The 23,562-nt window shown below is 45.6% G+C and overlaps 1 protein-coding gene across 2 annotated transcripts in view; it reads left to right on the forward strand.

Annotated features, from left to right (window-relative positions):
- The first annotated feature begins 1,080 nt into the window (after positions 1–1,080).
- Positions 1,081–23,562, forward strand: part of LOC137794042 (gamma-aminobutyric acid receptor subunit beta-3-like) — a 30,459-nt gene continuing 7,977 nt past the window's right edge. Inside the window, exons 1-7 of one of the 2 annotated variants that reach the window (XM_068590605.1) lie at positions 1,081–1,528; positions 1,667–1,758; positions 2,027–2,094; positions 12,247–12,467; positions 14,871–14,953; positions 15,857–15,994; positions 20,768–20,920. In XM_068590605.1, coding sequence (XP_068446706.1) covers positions 1,449–1,528; positions 1,667–1,758; positions 2,027–2,094; positions 12,247–12,467; positions 14,871–14,953; positions 15,857–15,994; positions 20,768–20,920 — 835 coding nt within the window. In that variant the 5' untranslated portion in view covers positions 1,081–1,448. The remainder of the gene's footprint in view (positions 1,529–1,666; positions 1,759–2,026; positions 2,095–12,246; positions 12,468–14,870; positions 14,954–15,856; positions 15,995–20,767; positions 20,921–23,562) is intronic. The other variant, XM_068590606.1, reaches the window with a different exon arrangement.

A 23,562-nucleotide genomic window follows, 5' to 3' on the forward strand; every position in this document is an offset into this window, starting at 1 on the left:
TTTACGTTATTAGTGGCGCCTTAAATGCGTTTCATTGGCTAAACGTTCTTCTATCATTAATGATGTCATCACCCTTTTCTTTCAGGAACGCTGTTGACGGAAACAAGAAGTTGTTCGCCATCTATGACACCAGGTAGGACATGTCACCACAACACACACACACACACACACACACACACACGCGCGCAGTATGTATAAAGGAGGTTCTCCGACTGTAAACGACGCGCGCACACGCACGCGGCCATGATGTCCGGTGACTTTAATAGTCTTCACCTTAATTAATCTATGGCAGAGCCCTACACCTTTAAGATAAGGCATACACGCTATTATAGCCGATTCACAGGCTAATCAATCACATTCATCGATAAATTGGTTGATAAATGCCACCTGTCCCTCCTCGATATTGTTCGGGTCCCGCCATTTTTATAGGAAACACACGGGAAGGGGATTGGCGCAGATGGCGTGAAGAGCACTGTAAAAAACGGTCCATCTTAACAAGGCAATTTAATGTATTTATCTGAGGAGAAAATAATTGACTCTTTTTTAAAAAAAAATCCCTATAAAAAAGAAGTCGAACAGGTCAAATTATTAAAATAATATTAATAATACAAATTGATTACATGAAATGAAATGTGTCCTAAATGAAAGTGAAACTTTTCTATACCTAATGAAAGAACACTAAAATATTGAAAAAAGGCAACAAAGTCAACCAATTATTCCATGAAAATGGAATAAATGGAATAATCATTTAGGCTAAGTAAATTTGCATTAGAATAATACTAATACTAGTTTCAACTTATATAGCACTTTTCATAGTACACAAAGACGCTTTACACAATAGACAATAACAGACGCAACAGAACACGAACGTGAAGACAAGAGCAAACAAAAACAACCAGCAAAATATGTAAGGTAATAAATAAATAATGAGACAAACAGGCAAAAGAGCTTTACTGGGAAAATAAAGAAAGAAAGAAGAACCAGACCGACTATATGCAGCTACTGGTGGCGTGGTATTATTTTTACAGTGTAGGTGCTGGGCTTCGTCTCTCGTTTGAACAAGCCGAGTGCCTTCCCCGCCACCAGCAGCAGCAGCAGCGCCTCATCAATATGCGCTCCGGCTCCCCAGCGTAACAGCCTCTCCATCTCGCGCGGCCACAGACGGCAAAAAAACAACGCGCAGCCAGGCTTTCATGCCGGTGGAGGCGATGTGTGCCCATATTTCACATCTGACTCCGTCCGCGGCGGGCTGCTGACTTTTTAACCCCCTCCCCACCTCCTCTCAGTCGACTTTCTCCTCTCCGGGCAATCAATGGATTTACTCTGATTTTACGCCCGGAACCTCTCCACTCTTGCTGCTTTTGTAAACAACGGGGAAAGAGAGAGCGCGAGAGAGACATACACACACACACGCGCGCGCACACACACACACACACAGGATAGGGGTGATGGTTGCTCTGCACAGGGTCCGTCAATTCCGCGTCTTGTCCGCGCTGGTTGTCGGTTCGATTGTGTGCTGCGCGAAGAGGTGAGTGCTGTTGTCTTTCTGCTGAAGTCAAGGTTATTGCCCGGGCTGATTGACACGGGAGTCAAGGTGATGTCTGCCCCCTCACCCCCTCTTTCACCCCCCCACCTCTGTTCCCTCTTGTGTCTGCTGTCGTTTCAGCGTCAACGAACCGGGCAACATGTCTTTCGTGAAGGAGACGGTGGACAAACTACTGAAGGGATACGACATCCGACTGAGGCCAGACTTTGGAGGTATTTGTGCCTCCATCAAAATGTCCCTCCACGCCTATAGGCAGCTTTATTTTTGGCGCCATTTACAGTGTTGTGGTCAGGTGCAGGCATATATATATATATATATATATATATATATATATATATATATATATATATATATATATATATATAGAGAGAGAGAGAGAGAGAGAGAGAGAGAGAGAGAGAGAGAGAGAGAGAGAGAGAGAGAGAGAGAGAGAGAGAGAGACATACATATACACATGTTCTGCTGTTTAACCTCTTCCAGGCGCCCCTGTTGCAGTCGGCATGAGCATAGACGTGGCCAGCATAGACATGGTGTCAGAAGTCAACATGGTGAGTGAATCTGCACATTAAAGAGTGTCTTATGTGTTTATTCAGCCGCATAACACACACACACACACGCACACACACACAGAGAAGAAAACATACACACACTCAGAGTCCCGCTGCTTCTATACATTGGCACTCACACAACGTGATTTCAGGCTGTCTCGCTGTAGTAGGGAAGTGCTGATGTAAATCCCGTTATTTTCTTCTCCCCCCCTCGCAGGCCATTATGTGATGCCCAGATGGATGGGCTGGGTTTCCTGTAAGCAATAAAACGTCTTTATCTCGTGCACACTGCCGGCGCAGTGTTGCCTTACATGCAACAGAGCCGCTCAGCGTAAAAGAGAGCAAAATTAAAATAACACAATGCAGCTTCCAACAATGCCGAACCTCAGACAGCCGCTCGCTTACAGAGGAGAGATTAGAGCTGCAACCGTGGGTTTCCTTTTCAGCGCAGTCCACATGCAACGCATGGACGGGACATGGAGTGAGGACGAGGTGGACTCCTCTCTCCTCACTCTAAATGTTGTTTTTCGTGTTAATCGCAGCAAGCACAAAGCTCTGCTTGTTAACCTCTGGGCCACAGTGTTTCAGCAGTGTCCTCCCATGAGGCCTCACCGAGCAGAGCGCTATCGAGGCACTCCTGATTGGATTTGCTAATTTGCAAGTCTGCGTCGTGTCGGCCCTCACATGCCGGACAGTTACTTCAGGCTATTGCGTCCTAAACCTGGACCCGGGTTGTCTAAAAAGCCCACGAGCCACAACAGCCGATTGTAGATCGACACCTCGGCTCCCACGCGTTTCACGGGGCCGCTGGCGGTTGACGCTGCGACTTTCATTAGCCGCGAGCCCGTGTCACAGCGACAAGGGTCGCTGCATCGAGGGGTTGAACTCGGGTCAGTCAGGAGTGCAGCTGGGTGCACCTGGACCTCTTTACGAGCATCACATCACACGCCACAGTTCCTTATTGACCGCATCTACTGAGGAGGGAGAAAAGGGCTAGATTTTTACTGCACCATATTAGAAAAGGATCGCTATTCATCTGGTGGGAGCTGTGTATGTGTGTGTGGGCCGGTGTTGATCAATAGTAATGACTCAATAGTTTCTTCACCCGGTGATTCCTGGCTTTGACTTTGCAGCCTCTTTCCAGTGCTCAGGGCTTTAAACAAGAACTTGTAGTGCTGATGCATTTCAACCCTGTGAGAGGATTTGCTGTTTGATTTGTCTTATATGAGAGTAAATTGAGCAATTTGAAGACATCAACTTGGCATTTTCACTCTTTTCTGACATTTTTATGCTGTATTTATTGGTATATTCGTTCACTCTGAGCATTTCTTTACACTTTTATTCTCGTGACCCTTGATCTTCATGTTTCATCTCATTCATTATACATCTGTACCTACATGCCACATTAGTATTAAATAAACATTCATCATTTGTAGCAGACAGAGTTGTTCAAAGTTACATTATTATGGGACTAGAAATCTCAGCCGTAAACATCTGTGTCTTAAATTCACATGAAATATCACGCAGGGAGGGACTGCAATGCAAAATCCCAAATGTTTCAAACAATATCGCGTGCACTCTGCAATGAACTTCAGCTTCTATATGACTCGCGCTCTGAGCTTAGCTTGCCGGTTGCTAACGTCACCTTGCAAGCCAAAGACTGCTGTTCTCCGCAGAGCTTGCGAAGGCCGGGGAATCAGACAGCTGAGATGACACTCAAATAGATAATTAATTAGGTCTGTTTCCCATCGCCAACAGTGCACTGGGGGGACCGTGCACGTGCGTCTGCGCCTGTTAGATGAACAATCCCCGGCTGTGATCCAGCGCGCAAGCCAAAACAAGACCGGTCAAGCCGTTTGTTATTCATTTTTTTTCACGCACCAGCGTTTTGTGACATTTGGTGGATGCTTTTCATCCAACGCCGTCTGCGGCTTCATATCACGAGGGATTTCTCCAGCGGGAAAATGGATAATGAGCGCTTTTGTCCAGACTGTGACAGTGCCATGGTTTATCCATTGAGCAACGCTAAACAACACGGACCGACAAATGCTGCTGCTCTCCCTCTCTCGCTTTCTCTCTGCTTCTTTATTTTAGGAGGCTCCATCTTGCTTTAATCTCTACAAAACTTCCGACACTGAAACCCCTTCACCCACAGGCAGAACTGGGAAACGTGTTTGAAAAGTTGACAAGCACTGCTCGCGTTGCTGAAAGAGGGGGGGGGGGGGTCTGGATCCAATGCAGCTTGTTCTAAAAGAAGCGCAGATTTTGCAGAACAATACTGCCAAATTTCAGCCCTGATGTGAGGCTCTTTCTCTCTCTCTCTCTGACTCTCTCTCTCCTTTTCACACAAAGAGAAAAACAGAACAGCTCAACGCTCTGTGGATAAATCACGAGTGTGTATGGAGCGATAAAGTTGCCGATAAGTTGAGGCATCGGCTGCGGGGGCTTAGGTGGAGGTGACTGGGTGACTGGGTAGAAAAACAAGTGGGAGTCAATAATAATACACCCACGGGTATTACAAGTTAATGTATGCGTGTTTTCATGCATGTGAATGTGAAAGTGTGTAACATCAAACATACAAACAGATGCTTAGTCTATGCAGGCCATCAAAAGTACTACATTAGGGACTGTATACAACTCATTAGGGGGAGAGGAGCTGCACAGATAGGAATGGATTTATGTTATGTGTGTGTGCGTGTGTGTGTGTGTGTGTACCAATGTGTCAGGGTTGAGAAGGACAGAATTCCCCTGGATCTCTCTGGATATTTACAATTCAATTATATCTTTACCTTCTTTGATTTAATCTGCATCGTAACAGAAGGTAAAAGAATAAGTAATGAAACAAGTTTTACGTGGGAATTAGTGAAGCAACAGAGCGTCAGAGAGAGAGAGAGACCCAATAAATTGTGTACAGCCCTTTAACCATAATACTGCTGGTTATGTGCACGTTTGCTGTGCACACGGTTTTATTTGACGTGCAGTGGGAGTTCATTCCCCTCGAACCACGTGAAGAGTCCAAGATGATCTTTGCCCTGGGAATTGAACTGGACCCAACACTCTATCAGCCGTAAAGGAGGACGAGCAGATCTAAAGATGTATTGAGTGTCTGAGCGAAACAGAGAGCAGCAGAGCGAGCGAGGGTGGGGTGAGCGAAGATGTGAGAACAGGAAAAGGGAAGATGCAGAAAGGGGAGGCGAGAGATCACGAGACGGGAAAAGGGAATGTGGCATCTGGCTCGTCCGCCGATACCCACCTGGAGGGGCAGGTCGACCCGAGTCCTCCACGCCAGGAGCCTTCGTGGGCGCCGGCGCTGGCAGATGCTGAAGCGGCTGAGAAAGGCACACTAATTACCTCCGAGGTTAGCATGTGGTGAGCCGGGAGGCCTCGGCTGATGAGACAACGCACACGGCAGGTCGAGATCAGAGCGGGGCCAACTAGATCATGTGTGTGTGTGTGTGTGTGTGTGTGTGCGTGCTGAGGCAGCGCTGTGTACTTTGCAAAGGATCACTGTGAAATAAACGCTCTTTTTAAATAGCTGTTGTGATATCGGACAACTGGTTGAATGTAAGGTGTGGAGGTGGAAATCAAAGTGACAGCCGCCTAGTGAGGTCATTTCCATGACCTCAGACCAACGTGATACTGAGAGCCATCAAGGCCTTCATCCTAGCCCATTGTGTACCTAATGGCATCATCATTCTTTTTTTGGGGGTGGGCATTAAACATCACTATGGCGGTAGCGCTCTCCACGCACGGGGGGAGCGGTGAGAGGGTGTGGGGGGGGCTGGGGTTGAATGACCAGAGTCGGTCGCTGTGAATGTAGTTGCAGTAACAGGCTGAACAAGCTAGTCATCCAGACACCCACACGCAGCCGTGTGGGTGTCAAAAAGAAGAAGAAGAAGAAAAAAAATCTGTCATTATGGAGAGGTGAAAAGATCTCTCTTTCTCCAAATGTTCCCGCTGCCTGTTCATTTTCGTTGTGCACCAGGAAGAAAACAAGCCCATAAAGTACAACGCCACAGCCACCAAGGTATCCACAGACGGCATTAAATACATCTTGGAATCAGATGTTGCCTATATGCGCAAACTATGTTACCCTAATTATTTTATATAGGTCTTCCAGCCGTGCAAAAGAGCACATAGTTTTTTTTCTGCGGGCTCTGAGTGTGGCTTAATATACCCCCATGTCTTTTATCCTGCATCCGGCTTCCTGCCTGATGGAACGTAATTGGCCTCTGGGGAGCGCACGCTGCAGGGTGAAGTGATGATCACTGAGGTTTCGAGCAAGCACAGAGCGGGCACTTCCTGGTTTTTGCGCTGCCAACCCGCTGAGTGAATAAAGGCCGTGCGATTCGCCCCCACGGTCTTGCCGGCCCCCCTAGCTGTCCGGCTCCATCGCGGCCGATGGCCTCGCTATTCGGAGCCGCGTTCACCTTGAAGCGGCGGCGGCGCGTCTCGTTCCGGGGGGATTGTAAAGTTGACGGGGCGCCGGCCTCATTTCCTCGCTCAGTGGCACTCAAGCAGCTGTTACGCTGGAGCAAATACAAAAAGAGGGCCAGTAAACTATGAACTGGATTTATGATGGCGGGGGTTGTAGAAAAGGTCATCAGTCAACGGTCTGAGTCGGCTAACTGTAACGGATCGGGCGGCTCTATGGAGAGTAAAGACCTGCGCAGCGAGAAGATGGAACACGACACTGGGTTGTTTTCACACAGCAGAGCTGTCATCGTATCAGATGTTCACGACAGTTACCGCGGACATAAAACTAGTTCCCTATGGCAAATCTCACCGCGAACATTCTTGAACGAGAGAACAGCTGTCATGTGTTTAGAAAGTCAAATCACGCCTCCTGGGTTCAGGTGGATCGTTGTATTATTGGTGGGTCAAATAGCTTCTTTAGCATGAACGCACACACCCACTGAATACTGACCCGCTGAAGAGAAAATCCTAAAGAAGACAAAGTTTGTGACTTCGACAAGCGTCCACGCGTGCTCCTTCAGCTTCCAGATCCGTTCACAGTGATTCTCACGCTGCGCCGTGTCGCTGCTTGGACCAGCGCATACTTTATTTATATACCATTCCCTTTTCTTCTTTTGAGTTCCCGTGTTGCAGGATATCGACTCTTTGGCAACTTTCCTAAATAAAAGACCTCTGGAACCTGCTCCGCCCCACGAGCTGCGCTTTCACGGACTGTATTAGTTATTTAAGCATATGACACACTTTTTGAGACCATTCACAAATAAGAAAAGAAAATGGATCCTGGACTCAGACTCTGCATTCTCCTAAAATCCAGCGATAAAGGCAAACAAATAAATTCGGAAAGTTACATTTTAGTGTAAAAGAAAGACATTTTCAAGGGACTGTATGTGATACACACCAATAAAACAATGTTGTGTACAGTTATGTGTACCGCAGCGGCTCTCTTCATAAAGGAGAACATTTATTATACTAATGTCGTTCCCTCTCCTCTTACCTGTTATAAGGCAATACATCATAAAGTATCAGACAGTGAGGGAATTATCTCGTACATTGAAGGCCAAGCGCTGTCATTTGGAGGAAAGAGCCCGGCTCAATAAGGGACAGAGCTATTTTTACCATTCTATAGCAGCAGAAGGAGGGGAAAAGGGATCCGCTGAGGGATTCCCCCGCACTGCGGTGATACACCGCCTCGGGGGCGTCCCGAGGGAGGGCTCCGAAATTACACTGAAGTGACTCAAATTGCTTTACATGAAACGTGGGTTCACGCGGAGTACACAGGGATTACATGTATCATTGTTTTTTCTTCTATCGCCGCATCGAGATGCGTGAAGTTTCGGGGACTCGTGGAGCTGCGGGGCCGTTTCATTGTTCCTCGCCGAAGCGACTGGTGATTTTTCGGGTTCGTCAGCGCATTGTTTTTTTTTCTCCCCGCATCCGCTCCCATTGTGCCGCGGCCCACGAGGATGAGCCGGTCGGGACAGAGAGCGTGATGCCATGTGACTCAACAATGTTCGCGGGATGTTTCCTAGATACCGGCGGTATCGCGACCAAGCAGTCGGTGCGCTGGCGCCGCAGAGAGGGGGAGAGATTAAATTGAATATGGGTCACTTCGCATCCAAAACCCTGCTTATCTGAATTCTCGCACACCCCGAATGAGAGCGATTATCCCAGTCGAGTTAATTGAATAATTGAGGCTTGCTGGAAATCATTTCCACCGGTCACTCATTATCTCGGCTGAAAACATATGCTAATAACCCCACAGCAGTGGTAAAGCTGTGGGAATTCATGTGTTGCGGGAGCGCTGTCAATAATTTATGACATACAGGCCTAGTTCATAGAACCCCCCCCCCCCCCCCTCCTCCCACAAGTTGCATGGCAGGTACTGCAAAGCTGCACCCGTCCTCATCTGAAATTCGATTTGATTGTCTCCATGCAACATTAATGAGGGCTCCTGTTTGTACAGGCTACACGGTTAATTTGCATCATTTATGCATCGCTGTTGCCCGCCCGCTGCGCTGCCCACCTGCTGACACTCAGGCGGGAGATGGAAATGCATACCGAAAGTGAGACTCCTCTCTGGGGACGGGAGGAGGGTGGGAAGAGTGATTTGATAAGGGTCAAAACGAGGCGGTGTGAAAGTGACATTAGTCATTTGTAAGGATTGATGAGGGAGGGTGGGGGTAAAGTTGGGGGGTGGGGGGTGCAAGTCTTAACAGGAGATTTCATTTTTGCCGCATGCTGTGATCAATCCACATCGCCCTCCTAATGAGACTATGACTGATAACACTTATTGCCCTTTATGTCATGAAATCCTGAAAATTGACAAGGATTTATTCTCATCACTTACAGGCACAGAGGGACGGTTGACTTGATGTATTCATCCGCCAGAGCGGAGCAGTGCATCTTTCATTGCTATATTGCCGCGACTGGCGATGATCGTCTGGTGCAGATTGGGTGACATTCGGATCCTTATTTCCAGCTTCACACGCGATGAAGCAGGCGCTGGCACTTGTTCGAGAAGCCGTCATTGTGAAACCGTTTGGAAAAGGGCAGGCACTTTAAAAAATGACATGGAAGATGACTGGTTTCACCATATGTCAATCAAACTCCTGCCTCAGCGAGTCTGGAGAAGAGCAAAAGCTTTTCTCCTTTGAGGAAAGCCCTCGGTACTGTTTGCTCTTCTTTTGGTGGATTAAGTCTCCTAAATTCTGGTATAACTGAACTAACTTGTGCTTGGTTTCACCTCGTGGAGGGGGATTTCAACTTGTAGGGGTCTTAGTTCATCTACTACTACGGAATCAAAAGAAAGACAAAAAGTAGTCTGTTACGGCTGAATTAACCCGCTAAGGGACTTTGCGGCCACAGAAAGAGTTGTTCCCCTGTTGATCCAGCAGACGACCCCAGCAGCTTCTATGTTTCACCCACAGCCTCAACCAGTACAGTATGGCAATCAGAGACCTTTATTAAACACTAATGCATTAAGAAAACATCTTTAAAGGTTATTTTGTGACACAGGACTCAGTTGAAAGTGGGTACTTAAACCTCTTTGATTTATGATGTAATATTGCACAACCATAAAGTGCAAGAGGGACAGATTTTAATAAGAATTCTGAGTCATAATTGCAGCAGAGACGTCCTGACCTTTAGTCCCCAGGATTGGTCCAGCGCCAAAGGAGCCTCCGACATTTCCAATAATGCAACTCAATAGCATCCTTCATTAGGCCCAGCCTCTTTAACCCCACGCCCAAGCTCCTTGGAAGATGTGTTTTACTGTCAAACCTAAACTGAGAGGAGGTTTACAAGACATTTAAATCTCTTGAGCTTAATCACAGACCTTTTTTTCAGGCATCAAAACCCCCAAAAGCATCCCAAAAAAAACATTGACTCCAAGACGAAAGGAACAGGAAGAGCAAACACGTTGACTAGTTTCCTGCAGCGCTCTATTACACAGCTGTTCACACGCTGAGGGGCCCTCCTCATGACAAGTAAACATAACTCCATATGCTAGATCGGTGGCGGACTCGGTTAGGAATCCCATGGTTTCAGGAGTTTTAGGTTGATCTTTTTACTGGAAACCAATGGAGGTCCTCACATTTGAACTGGAAACGGAGGGTTTTGGTATTTTTCACACAAAAGTATTCAGCGTATTTGCAGATAGATGACAGTAGCGTTACAGAAAAAATATTTCTATCGTAGTACCGCATCGTTGGAATGTTAGTATTTTTCTTCCCACATGGCTGGATCGGTAATAACTAGCCACAACCAGAAAGACTCCATCACCACGGAGGCTGCGGACACCAAACGGGCCCCGGTGCCGCCGCCATACATTTATGGCTTGGTGCCAATAAGCTTTCCTCCTCCTGCTGGGGGACCAATCTGTATCCTGTGCTGACTAAGAGCTTCCCTGTTCACGTCTCGGTGCGCGAACCAATCCTGGAAAACATGCTCATTGAGGATTGAAGTATTAGTAAAAAAATAAAGGAATGAATAATTAACATGCAGTCATAATCGTATTTCATCCCCTTCTCTCATGCAAATGTGAAACCTCAAGTGTTTTCTCTGCAACACAGTGTTGAGACAAATAACTATCACGCTTACATAACACGCATTCTTTTTTTTCTTTCTGTTTTTTTTTTTGGGAAGCCGTGCTCGTTCCAGTGGCCTTTTAATCCTCGTTTAAAAAAAAAAAAAAAATTATAATTTTGCATTTACGTTCGGGGCGAACCTGAAATCTGCAGCACCGACGGACATGTGTGCCTTTGCCGGTGCCAGCTCGGTGCGGGCTGGTTGCATTTCCACGCCACAGCGGGCAGAGGGGAGATCATGGCACGGCCCCGAGAGGAAGAGAGAGAGAGAGAGAGAGAGAGAGACTGAGAGAAATACAGAAATAGAGAAGAGAGACTGTTAGCTTGGGTAAGTGGATTATGTGATGTGGAAGGAAGAAGGGAGGGGCTCTGTCCTCTTTCTTCGCTGCTGCTTCCGTTCTGCTCAAATACTACTTGAATCAAGGCAAAACACAAACATTTATTTTCTTACCGCCCTATTTAATTAAAAAAATATTCTTTTACTCACACAGCCGTCCTAAAAATGCTGAATATCCCTGAACTAATAGTATCCTCATGTCTGGATTTAAGTGCGACTTGCCAATGCTTATTTGGCTTAGGTGCCAGATGGCGAGGGATTGTCACAGAGACAGATACAGAGACTCCAACTCGTAAATGTTTGCAAACACTTGAGTGATTTTAAAGAAATCCAATAACTACCTGTGTTTATAAAGTGTAGTTTGAGCTCAGCAGATTGAGGTGATTTATAGGAGAATAGCCATTGACTGAGCTAATGCAGCTACATTTACAGGAAGTGGTAAAAGAACTCCAAAGCTTTTACAGTACGTATTCGGCAATTAGGAGTAGATTCAGTATTTCTGTAGAAACATGCATTGTGGGGGTTGCAGAAATCCCTATTAGCTTTAGAAATTAGAGATTATCCCAGAGGATAGAACAATAAAGTGTCACTTAAGGTACGCGCTTGCATTTGGGTCCCATAAGAAGGGGAAATAACAGTAGCTAAGCATTTAACAAAACTGCATTAAAAAAAACCATCAAAGTAAAAGAAGCCATTGGATATTATTAGTTGACAATATGTTTCATGTATTTGCGAGGGAAAAAACAATTCTGTACATCTCTGGAGTCAGTCTATTGGAATGAAATGAAAGGCAACATATGTTTGAAAAGCTGTTGGGCTCCATTACAGTTCAACTCCTCGGCTTTGTGAATCACTGCTGGCACTGGGAATACGCTACGGATATCACAGGTGAACATTTTCCACTAAGGCTGAAGCAACATGAGTCAGTCAGTATGTCCACGCTTGGTGTACAACGGCACATTACTGTATGGGTAACCGTGTTGCGGAGGGGAGGGCAGCGGCAGAGAGCCCTTGGCCCAACACTCAGTCCACCTTGTAGGAGGATGTGTCATGTCAGATAAATATTAGGAGCTCTAACAGCGGGGGAATGGGCAGAGTAAATATTTCAGAGCGGTTAATATTTGCTTGTGAGGTCCGCAGCAGCTTGTTCCATGCAGGAGGACGTGAGGAGTCCGTATGATTCATGGATCACACATGTCTGTATCAGCTGTGACTCTTTCTAATCGTCTCTTTTCCCTGTGTTTGTGTCCACAGGACTACACGCTGACCATGTATTTCCAACAGTACTGGAGGGACAAGCGTCTCGCCTACTTAGGAATCCCCCTCAACTTGACCCTGGATAACAGGGTTGCCGACCAGCTCTGGGTCCCCGACACATACTTCCTCAACGACAAGAAGTCTTTCGTCCACGGAGTCACCGTCAAAAACCGAATGATCCGCCTGCATCCGGACGGAACCGTTCTCTACGGCCTCAGGTGGGTCCCGCTTCGCGATCCACGCAAAAATGTAAAAAAAAATTAAAAATGGACGCAAAAGGGTGGTGAATAAATCTTGAGACAAAACCAACAATTCACTGATCCTACCATGAAGCATCATTGTGTAGCCTTATTCCTCTGTGTTATGGAGCTCCATCATTGCCCAAAAACTACTCAAAAGATTCTCCAAAACTGTTAATCCACATAGTCCCCAACAAATACACGATTTCCTCCAGTCTGAGTATCTGCAAAAAATTGCTGCGTCCTTTTTACAAAGTTAACTGTACACTTGTGTACAATAAGAAAACCAGAAAGCACTAAACTGACTCGACATGCAACCATTTGTTGTGTTTTTCAATACACTGCCAGGAGTGAGCTTTTGTAATCTATAATCTACAACGTGAAACTTCTGGGCAACAACTCCCCACAGCAGGCAGCGAAGTGAAGCTCAGGCTCAAAAAACATTCCCCGATGTTTCCCAGCGTCAAGTTCGTTCTCTGTGTTTAAAGCCCTGTTACGGCACCACGGCTGCCCCCGTTGAGAACTTGGCAGTCTTCTGCCGCTGGCCGCTGAGCAGCCAGAGGATTATGTGTCGTGCTCAAGGGCACCCCGGCATTGCATTTTCAAGGGAGGGAGGGAAGGCGCAGCCAGAGATCAGCCATGAAATGAAGTCTGAACAGGTTAGACAGTGCCCTAATGCAATGTGAAGCTTGCAGCTGTTGTTTGATATTTGTTTCATAAAGCCCTTGTTTTGAATTTCCATTGATCTTTTCGACAGGCAGGTTCAGACGAGTTGGTGTGACCTATGAATATGGATGCATGCTTTGAATTATTAGAGTGCAGAGAGGAAAACGTGTGCGCTCGTGTGTGTGTTTGTGTGTGTGTGTTTGTGCGCATACTTGGGTTTGCATCCGTCAGTGTTCATACTTTACAGTCATACAGCCATGCTTGATTATGCAAGTGGAGTTCATAGCACTTAGCCTTGTGGGCTACTTATAGGCCTTGCAATGCTTTCAAGAGATCAAAGCCAGAGGAAGATGTGTGACGTGGTGTTTGTGTAATGAGCTCCTCAATAAACGTATGTCAGGTGAGGCTGAATTAACCGGCTAACATTAGCTGCTACCGGTAACACTGGACCTTTGTTTTGATGCTAACCCCGCGTGGCAAGTTAGCAGGCTGTTTAGGGAGTGTGTTCAAACTTGTTCAGCTGAATAAAAGGAGAAGTCAGTACTGTGTTTATCTACAGTACCACTGGGTTACTTCAGAGTTACTTTGACATTGTAGCTCTGAAGAAGAGGAGCTAACTGGCTACATCTTGTAGCATTTGTTGAGCTTCCAGCTCAGGAGAGGCGGTGGCTGCTGACGACACCTGTCATGCAAAGTGACATTATGAAATAAAAGGTCACTGAAAAATGTCATAAAGAAAAACGATTGAACACTTTTTCAGCTCTGCTTCATAGTTACTTGAAGTCTGCAGTGCAGTTTTAAGTGAATTTGCTAAAAAAAAGTGACACAACAGACAGGTTTGATATTATAATGGTGTAAAGTCACATATTAGTAGTCCAAATAAGAAAATGCCCTGTCACAATAATACATCTATATATTGCAGACACCAGGTTATGTTGCTAATTTTAGCGGTATAATAACAACACCTCTAACAAGCAGCCTCATGAGTCTTGATCGAACGGAGACATCGAGTGGCTTACTGCCAAGCAGTTAATCAGGACAGCCGAAATCATTCTGAATTTGCATTTCACTTCGCTGCTTATTTTAACTGTGTGAGCTCATACATCTGATAAACAAAGGGATACCTCTTCATGACCCAGTTCAGATGAGCAGGCACTAAACTCTGCCAAAATGTGTTGCATTAATATCATCTTTACTTGCACACATTTTCACTTAATCACTGGATGGAGGGGAGCCTGTTGGTTCGGGGGATATGGGTGGATTTAAAATACCAGGGTGAGAACGACTGCTTTTCTGTCTGCGATCTATAGCATTATCATGTGTACAGTTGCACAGTCAGCCTTTTACCTCGGAGGCGGTGCCATAATCTTATTTTAAGACGACAATGCCAATACTTGCCAGTAATATGATGCCAACCCAGGAACTTAGTGTCAAAACAAATGGACATTTGGTTTCCTTTTAAGATGATAGGACAACGTCAAGTGCTATCACCTTAATGCTTTAATCTATTTATATTCCCACAGTCCTGCATGGTTCCTTGTTAAGTTACTACTTCCTTTGCTATTTTTATAACAACAATTCAAATGGGAAATAAAATGCGAGTTACCTCTTCCTTTATTCCTTACCATCCGTCTTCTTTTCAATACAATTTGTGTGGATCGCATACAGTAGCTAACATATTCTCTCCTGCGACCTCTCCTATGTCTCTTTGTTCAGGATCACTACAACAGCAGCATGTATGATGGATCTGAGGAGGTATCCACTGGACGAGCAGAACTGCACTCTGGAGATAGAGAGCTGTGAGTACAAAGACCGAATGCCGTCAGGACTGACTGTCAGCACAATATGCAGGCTGAGGAGAAAACCAACACAGTGTGTGTATTCGCTGTAAATCCGCCTCAGGTGCTACAGTAGAAGGATCGGGTTCACCTGATATGGCAATGTGACAGAATCCATGAGCTCACCTTAAATGTTTGTTTTTTTAACAGATGAATTATTGCAAGTTTGGAGACTTTTGAGAAACAGTTTAGAAGAAAGAACGGTCAAATTGAAGCAGCACATCCTGTCACGCTCTATTAACACTGGATGCTACGTTCGTCCGATTTATGCATTGCTGGAGACCCAGGGGTATTTGTTATTTGGCCAAATGGTGGCGCTATAACAACAAACCTTATGCTTTGACCTGTTTTTTTTAACCGTCAGCTCAAAAACACAATTACTTTTTCTTTGAATCTGTGGACCCAGACAAATCTATCCATATAAGACCAAATATCATTTAGATTTGGAGTGATTGAGTCACTAAATGGGGTACAAAACATCAAGTCAGGAAAAGTTCCTGTTGGTGTCCTTGCAAGTTAAAATCAACTAAAGCCTGTTTCTCAAATGCAGATAAGGTTGGAGCACATTGCAGTTTTTTTTCAGATTTGTTGCTAATAGTGTCTGTTTTTGAATAATAAAAAAAGAAAAGACAAGACATTTTGAGCTATTTTTGTAAGTCTTCTGACATTTTTGTGCACTCAACAGGAACATATGAGCTCACTTGCTTTCAAAGCAACGTCTGATTCTTGGAAACAACTTCAAACATGCTTCTTCCCAACTGACAGCCCAGTTGGAGGATCAGCAACACTGCATATCTTGGTCTCCTGTGAGGGTTAGACAGATGGTTACACCTTGGTGCATGTGTGTGTGCGTTTCTTGTGCAGATGGCTACACCACAGACGACATCGAGTTCTACTGGAAAGGAGGCGAGACGGCTGTCACCGGGGTGACGCGGATCGAGTTGCCTCAGTTCTCCATTGTCGATTACAAGTTGGTGTCCAGAAACGTAGTCTTTTCCACAGGTAAATATGCGCTACTGCAATGTGTTGTGCGCACACTTGATTTCCTTCGGGAATCACGCATGACAAGTGGATGATATGTTTTCGATGATATTGTTCATATCGAGTGTTGGCGTATTTTCAAGATACTGATTATTTAATCCATTTCGGTAGCAAAGAAATCCGTGCCAAAGCTTGATCTGTTGATCTAAAATCCTCAGAGCCAAAGTTGTGTTCGTCAGTGCTTCTAATTGGGTTGAAGTGAAGAAAATGCGCCGCCTTTGAAGTATCCCTTAAGTAACTGCGGGCTGATGCAAGGATGCTGGGATGGTACTGAACCAAAACACAATGTAAACGTCGAGATTTAACGCACAAATTGTGTCCACGTAGGGTGGCCATTGACCCTGAGAGGTGACACTGGAGTTAAAGGTTTGGTCATCACACTGATGCCAACAAAATGCAGCTGAGGACTCCAATCAATCAAACCAGTCAATACAATCCATCAGTGTGACAGTAGCAGATAATACAAAAGCTTTCACACCCTCAAAGTGAAGGTACATGTTGTGTTTAGCCTTCGCACTTAATGGTGAAATAAACAAGTGCAATGGTGAAATAAACAAAGTAGTTTGTCAATAACCTGCAGAAAACACAAGGGATCTCTTTAAAACCCCAAATTATTATTCACGGAACCAAAAATGAAACACGGATGCTCAGAAAAAAAATAAATGCCAACGCATAAGAGAGGTTTACGCGGCGTGTAAATCCTTCGCTGTCATCGTCAACTGGTGTTGTGAAACACATCAAATCGTGCGTTATTTATAGGCCCTCGATGGCCATTTTCTTCAGAGATTTTTGTCTCCCAGAGCAATTAATTGGAAAACAGGCCGACACGTTGGAGCAATCTGTCAGGTTAGAAAATCATTTGCGACATCGTAGTTCATGGGATTCATTTGCGTTGCTAACTTGAAGGGACGTACAGAAGAGTACTTCAACAATCCTCACTGCTCACTGGGGTATTCTGCTATGGCACATAGTGAACTTTGGATTTCATTTGTCGCACGCCGAGCTCCTAAATTAATCTGTTTCTTTAATGTGTACATCAAGTCCCAGACACAGGACTTTATTGATGCTCCCTAACCAACTGCCATATAATCTGGTCAGTGGAGACTCGTTCAGGGAGGCAGCTTCTCCACAGCCGTAGCGGGGAAGTAAAAGCTGTTTGATGTTTATTAATAACAAAATTTCTCACAGAAGTTATGCTTATGAGGAGGAGCCACACCCAGTCTGGAAAAAGGACACAAAGAGTAGATCATCCTTTTGTTTGCTTTTTTTTTCGGGGTATTTTTAACATCTCTTTTGAGGCTACACATTTTCCTTTTTTTTCTCCCTCTCAGTCTTCCCACAAGTGCGTCACTTTGAGTCGCCCTCGTTCTCGCTGCGTCTTTGTCCTCATCTCGCAATGAGGCGCGCGTGCCGCATTGCGTTGGGCCATCAACCCTGGCTGCGTGTGCGCGGCGTGTGTGGATGTGCCGTGGCGAGCGCGCCAGAGTGCACTTCTTTCAGGGAAGTGGCACGTCCCCTGCGGGTGGCGACAATTAAAGTTTAGTGTCTAGTGGTCCTGCTCCCGTGCTCTTGGCAGGAAGTGTGAAGCACATCAAAGGCTCCCTCCCCGCAAGACTGGCTAATGACCAGGTTTCCTCCGTTACATGTGCCACTGCCCAGCCTTTAATTCCCTCCCACCTTTTCCCTCTTCTATGCCCGGGTTTCTGCCCTGTCTTGGCATCTCTCTCACCCCGTGTCGCTTCCTTTACTTTCCCCAGCCGTCTCAGTATATATTTTCCTCTCTCTTGTAAGAGGTGTGGTTGGATGCCAATTACCCTGCTCTCTGACGGAAAAGCAGCCCGGGATTCAGGGCATCATACATTCATGCGGAAGGCGACCCACAACATCAATTATTCTCCTCTAAGCACACATATACTGCTCGTTTGTGTGTGTACATACAGCGCAAGTCCATATGCAAATGCGCGCGTGACTGCTCACGTTGCTGTTTAAGGGTGAGGGCATCCATCATTTTCTGTCACCTTTATTGTCTTCATCTTCCCTGACATCTTCGTTAAGATAGTGGCAAGAATAACAGCTTTAAATATTCAAAAGCATATATGTTTTTGCTGTAAATTGACATGAAAGCCCTTGAATATTCCTTTACACATGAATATCTTAGAAAACATGAAATGCTTCCATAACAGCTTTTGAAAAACAGCCCTTTAATTAATATAGCATTAATGTTCATTTGTGGGCCTATATCTTAGCACTTTCCTCTCTGCATACATAGATGACTCCAGCACTAGCCCTTGTCAAGCTTTCCATCCTCAAATGGCATATATGCAGTTTACAATAAGTAAAATATGTGCTCAGTGGCTACATCTTCAGAGGCTAAAGCTATACGTCCAAGAGAAAAAGCCATGCCTTCCAAACATAAAGCTATCTTGAATATGGAGTTTAGGGTAGCTGGAGTGTAGACTTGACTAAATCTATTACAAAGTAGGGCAAGGGAAAGTATCGATGGGCTGAGTTGGGAAATACATACACTAACTTTTGAACCCCACAAAGTGTAATTAGCTCCTTAGCTCAGCGAGGTTGCCACTGTAGGTCGTAAGCTAGTTATCCGGAATTGCTAACGTGTGTGGCTTACAATGGAGCAAACAAAGACGCTGTTTGACACGATGGTGACAGAAGAGACAGACAGCAGGCCTCCTACCACTCAGCACCACCTTCTATCCAGCCGCCCTCCCAGACTCTATTGTCGTTCTGTCACCAGCCACTCAATTCCACATTCATCCCTGCATCCCATCTCCTCTCATCTCCTCTCCTTCCTCGCTCTCCGCCTCGGCCTCACACATGGTGTCCCTCCTACTCGCGGATGTTGTTTGGTGTAGCAGTTACAGCCAGTACAGTTCCACACCCACGCACCAGTGAACCTCAGCCCACTCTTTTTTCTTGAAAACCACTTCTGCGTCCGCTACTGCGAAGATACTCGGCTCCGGTTTGAGACTGCAGGAGCTGCCATTAAGTACGCATCAAAAGAAGTGAATGGGATATTTTAGGACCTGGGACAGTCTGTTCCCACATTCACACGATAATGAAGTGTATGTTTAGCATGTGTTGTTTCGCGTGTGCTGCCAGGCGTTAAGCATGAGCCACATGCAGGAGGATCATCTGAAGTTTGAGCATTAATAGATGCTCAGCAGCTTTATAATATGCTCGACAATGTGCTGATCTTTAGTTTTACGCAAAGTTTGCAGTCCTTTGGTGAATTAGTCGATCAACATAAAATATATTTTTTTGTAACCGCATAATTGTTGAAGTTGCATATCAAGCAAAAAACGTTTGCCCATTTAGTGGCGGCTGAGAGAGGCTCAGCAGTGTGTGCGCTAGTAGTTTTGTTAGCTGTTAGCCAAACACACATAAGTACGCAGCTAAGCGACACAAAAACACACTCAATTGAAACTCCAAAAACAGTCAATGGCACAAAAACAGAGGCAATATGAGGGTGTTTTGAGAAAGTGTGAGTCACCGCAACCAAGAGAGGTCCTTGAGCACGCAGCCATTACTGGGCACCCACAATATTAATGCAGTTTGGTGCAGCAGCATGTGAGGGCTCTCACTCAGAAACCCACTGACACACGCGACCGATCGCATTGATCCTCCTCTCTGAGGCAACATACACGGTTCCCATACAGGTCCACATATTTGCCCAGGCTACAAAATGGGTCTTGTGTTTGCTGACTGCCTCCAAATGTCAATTATGCCAGTCAGCAGCTTTAGATAACAATTTGACGAATGGCTCGGACCTTTAAAATAACATGTCGGGATTTTATTGCAATCTAACTTACAGTCGGCACAGAATCTTAATGAGATTGTGTGCCTCTTCAGAGTGACTCTCTATCCAACTCTGCACACGAGGGTGCAGCTGATTGGACCCACGCTCGCCACAAGTAGCTCTGGCTGAAACCCACGGATGGGAAATTACAGCATAATGGACCCCCAGTTCGCCTCCAATAGAAGAGAAAATGGGAAAATAGCAAAAGAATAGTGGGAGTAACGAGCCATAGATTCAATCCATAAAGAGATATGCGGGGAGAAAAAAAAATACAAAATCAAGCATCACACTGTATTCAAGCTCACGCACACACGTATGCTGGTTATACTCCAGGTCGTGGAAAGTTATGACACAAATGCTCCGTCATAGCGGATCGTGGAGAGGAATAATATTTGCCAGACTTATGAAGCATCAGACGCACTGCCTCGTGCATTCAGAAAGCTATTATTCCTGCGCTGGTGCTGAATCTCCCAGAATCACCACATGAATTATGGAGACGTCTGAGAATTGATGAGGCAAAATGCGGCGAAATCTTTATCGCCATCTTAAATATTGTGTCGCATCATCACGAAACAGGGTTATAGTCCTCGTGTGCGTGTGTGTGAGAGAGTCGGTGCGCGTGTTTGCGCCAGTGACGAGGATGCTTGTTACCATGGAAATAAATCCAACCCATGCTGTCGGGTTGTCCTGGAAACTGAAACAAAAACACACGGTATCCCTGTGTGGCGCTCCTATGAACAGCATACGTTCGATGGTTTTATTGTCAATAATGGCATGTTTTTAAATCTGTGGAACCGAATGTGTTTCTGGAGTGAACATGTATGTACTGTGGTTCTTAACACTGCCGAAACATTTTGATTTCTGAACCCTGAAGATCTAAACACACCGCTTTCGGCCTTTGTCTCGCCCCTCCTCAGGTGCCTACCCTCGACTGTCTCTGAGCTTCAAGCTGAAGAGGAACATCGGCTACTTCATCCTGCAGACGTACATGCCATCGATCCTGATTACCATCCTCTCCTGGGTCTCCTTCTGGATAAACTATGACGCGTCAGCAGCCAGAGTGGCTCTCGGTAAGAGGCAGTGGCTGTTAAGAAGCAGGTATTTGGATTTCTAAGATGAGATCAGGGACCAGAAGGAGCCAGACCCTCCCTGGCTTAACGCCTCACACTGTGGCGGTATCTGCGGGAGCTTCAGGGAATGGCTTGGAAATTGTTGGACTAAATGCAAATGGTTTGGAAGAACATGTCTATTATTTGGGGGGGAAGGTACATTTAGTCTCTGTCTTCTATGGACATAGGCAATTTGTTTTTACTTGAAAGTATAGTGCAGCTGAAACGCTGGAACAAGCTGAACAAGCCTTTCCGTAGGGCAAAAGCAGAAATACATAACCTTGACTCGGCCCAAACTGGGTCATACCTTTTGTCTGCTGTTGCTGTGGTCACTGAGAGGCCTCCTGGGGCTATAACCACATTATGTCTCTAATGAGCATAATTTCACTTTTTATTGAGGAGTGCTTGTGTGGGTGCAAAGGCTCAAGACACTGTGGGGCTCCTGTGAGCAGTAAACAAGACAGAGAAGGAAGCAGCGGGTCGCTGGTTTGCAATCATCGTGATCCTTCACAGGAGGCTGCGGCACAGTCGGGTCTTTGTAGTTCCAGATCGCATATGAGGAGCCACAACATGTAATCAGGTTGTCAAGACAATAGATAAAAAAGCAATTTTAACAGACTCTCCACAGCTGCATAATTAGTACCGCGGTAAATTGGTAATTGACCATTCGTTAAATGCCTCCCCTGATCAGCAAAGCTCCAATCACAGCTTAGCAACAGCAATGAGGATTTCACCACATATTGTTGCTTGGAGAGTTGCATCTTTTATAAGCCTTTCCAAAACCAAATAACACAGCAAGAACAGTTGAAAAGATGGATTAAACAGTGTGTTTATGTGATCCAATATAAGCTTATACCCACAGTAGGAAGCGGCAATAACAACGTATGTAATTAACATAAGATGTTTAGATTAGATTACATGTTTTTTTGCAACTAGAATGGACACAACAGGGCAAAGAGACAACCAAAATGTTACAATTAGCTTTCATGAACTGAGAAACCAGCGGTGAAAGGGTTAAAGTTTCAATGCAAAAGCACGGGCAACTCCCAGATTAGTCAATGCCACGGAGCACCTGTCAATCACAAAGTAACCACGCCTTAATTACTATAACAGGACCATCAATCAAGTGAGAAGTCAATTTCTCGTAGAAGAGGCGCCCCCTGATGGCGATTAGTAAGAATGCACTTTTCATTGATTTTGCGTTTCAGAAGTGGATATTGCTGCCTGGTGATGACCGAGCTTCACGTCCTGAACCACGGCTACATTCCCACCAAATGGATGATTAGTCCATCCAGCTTGCGCATTGTTGAGTCCTCATTTATCCGTTTTTAACCCACTCATGGAGCGAATATTAGCATAATTAACTGGGCTGCTACAGTTGATGAAATCTGCCAGCAACAGTTGTTGTTTCAGCTGGTCACCAGCGAGAAAGGAGAAGTCTGCGTTTGTCTACTCGCCTCTTAACATGCTGGGTGTGGGAGTATCTCCTGTAGCTAAATGCTTACAGCAGATACGACCAAGAACCTTTGTTACGAACCATACTCCTCTCTCTCCTCTTTTCTCTACAATAAATGCAAAAAAAGGAGAGATTCTGGTATGAATCTGCAACCATGCAGCTGTTTCTCCTCCATTCATGCAGTTTCAGATGTCAATCTCTGTCAAAGGCAAAAGTGTCTCACCGACTGACAGTAATGCAAACCAGACAAATGAGGTAACCGCCCCGTGGGATTTAAAAGCCCCAGATTCACCGTGCGTCAGTTAGTTTGTGGTAATTTGAATGAGGCCGTATAATGAAGCTTCCATATCTGCTGTGAGGAAATGCTTAAGACTGAGGGGGCAACAGGGGCCCAGCATTAAATCTTTGCCCGAGGCCTCCAAACAGCTCAATTCGGCCATACCAATTGATCGCTGCCTTGGCCATTAAATCATCTTCATATGGATGGATGATGGGACAGTAATGAACTTAACACATCATAATGCTTTTTGGAAAACATGCTTTGATCCATTACCTGGTATCCACGGGCACAAGCAGCTCATTAGAGACTGGAATCTGAGCATCTGTGTGTGTGTTTATCTGCTTATTTGCCAGCTTGAACTAGTTATTTTTGTGATGGCACGCATGCAATATCCGGTCTTTACCATCAGAGCGTATGTGGGCTTCTAATGTGTCCATGTGTGTGTGTGTGTGTGTGTTCGTGGGAGTGGGGGGATGAGGGGGCAGTGTATGTGTGAAGTCCTGCAAGCTGCAATATCCGGTGTGTGTGCCTCCGCAGCTGAGCGGCGACTGGAGGTCCATCCACTTCTCCTGATGGATCATTACAAGCTTTCAGCAGGTGCATTGTGCAAGTGGGCGTGTGCGGGCATGCGTGCGTGTGTGTGTGTGTGTGCGTCTGCTCCTTTTCTGTGTGCAAACCTGCCAGTAACAGCAGTGTAATGCTCGGGGAGAAATCAATTCAAGGAGGCAGCAGGCAAACAATTGAATTGTTTGAAGGAGAATCTCATTTTCCTCAGCAATTCGGAAAGGATGGCAAAGTTGCAGACGACCCGCTCGCTTCCCTAATGCGGTTGCAAGCCATTTCCCGCAGTCGTCCCGCTCACTCACA

The sequence above is a fragment of the Clinocottus analis genome, unplaced genomic scaffold (genome assembly GCF_023055335.1).
Source record: "Clinocottus analis isolate CAN_PGR_092001 unplaced genomic scaffold, fCliAna1.0.p SCAF_24, whole genome shotgun sequence".
Classification (NCBI taxonomy): domain Eukaryota; kingdom Metazoa; phylum Chordata; class Actinopteri; order Perciformes; family Cottidae; genus Clinocottus; species Clinocottus analis.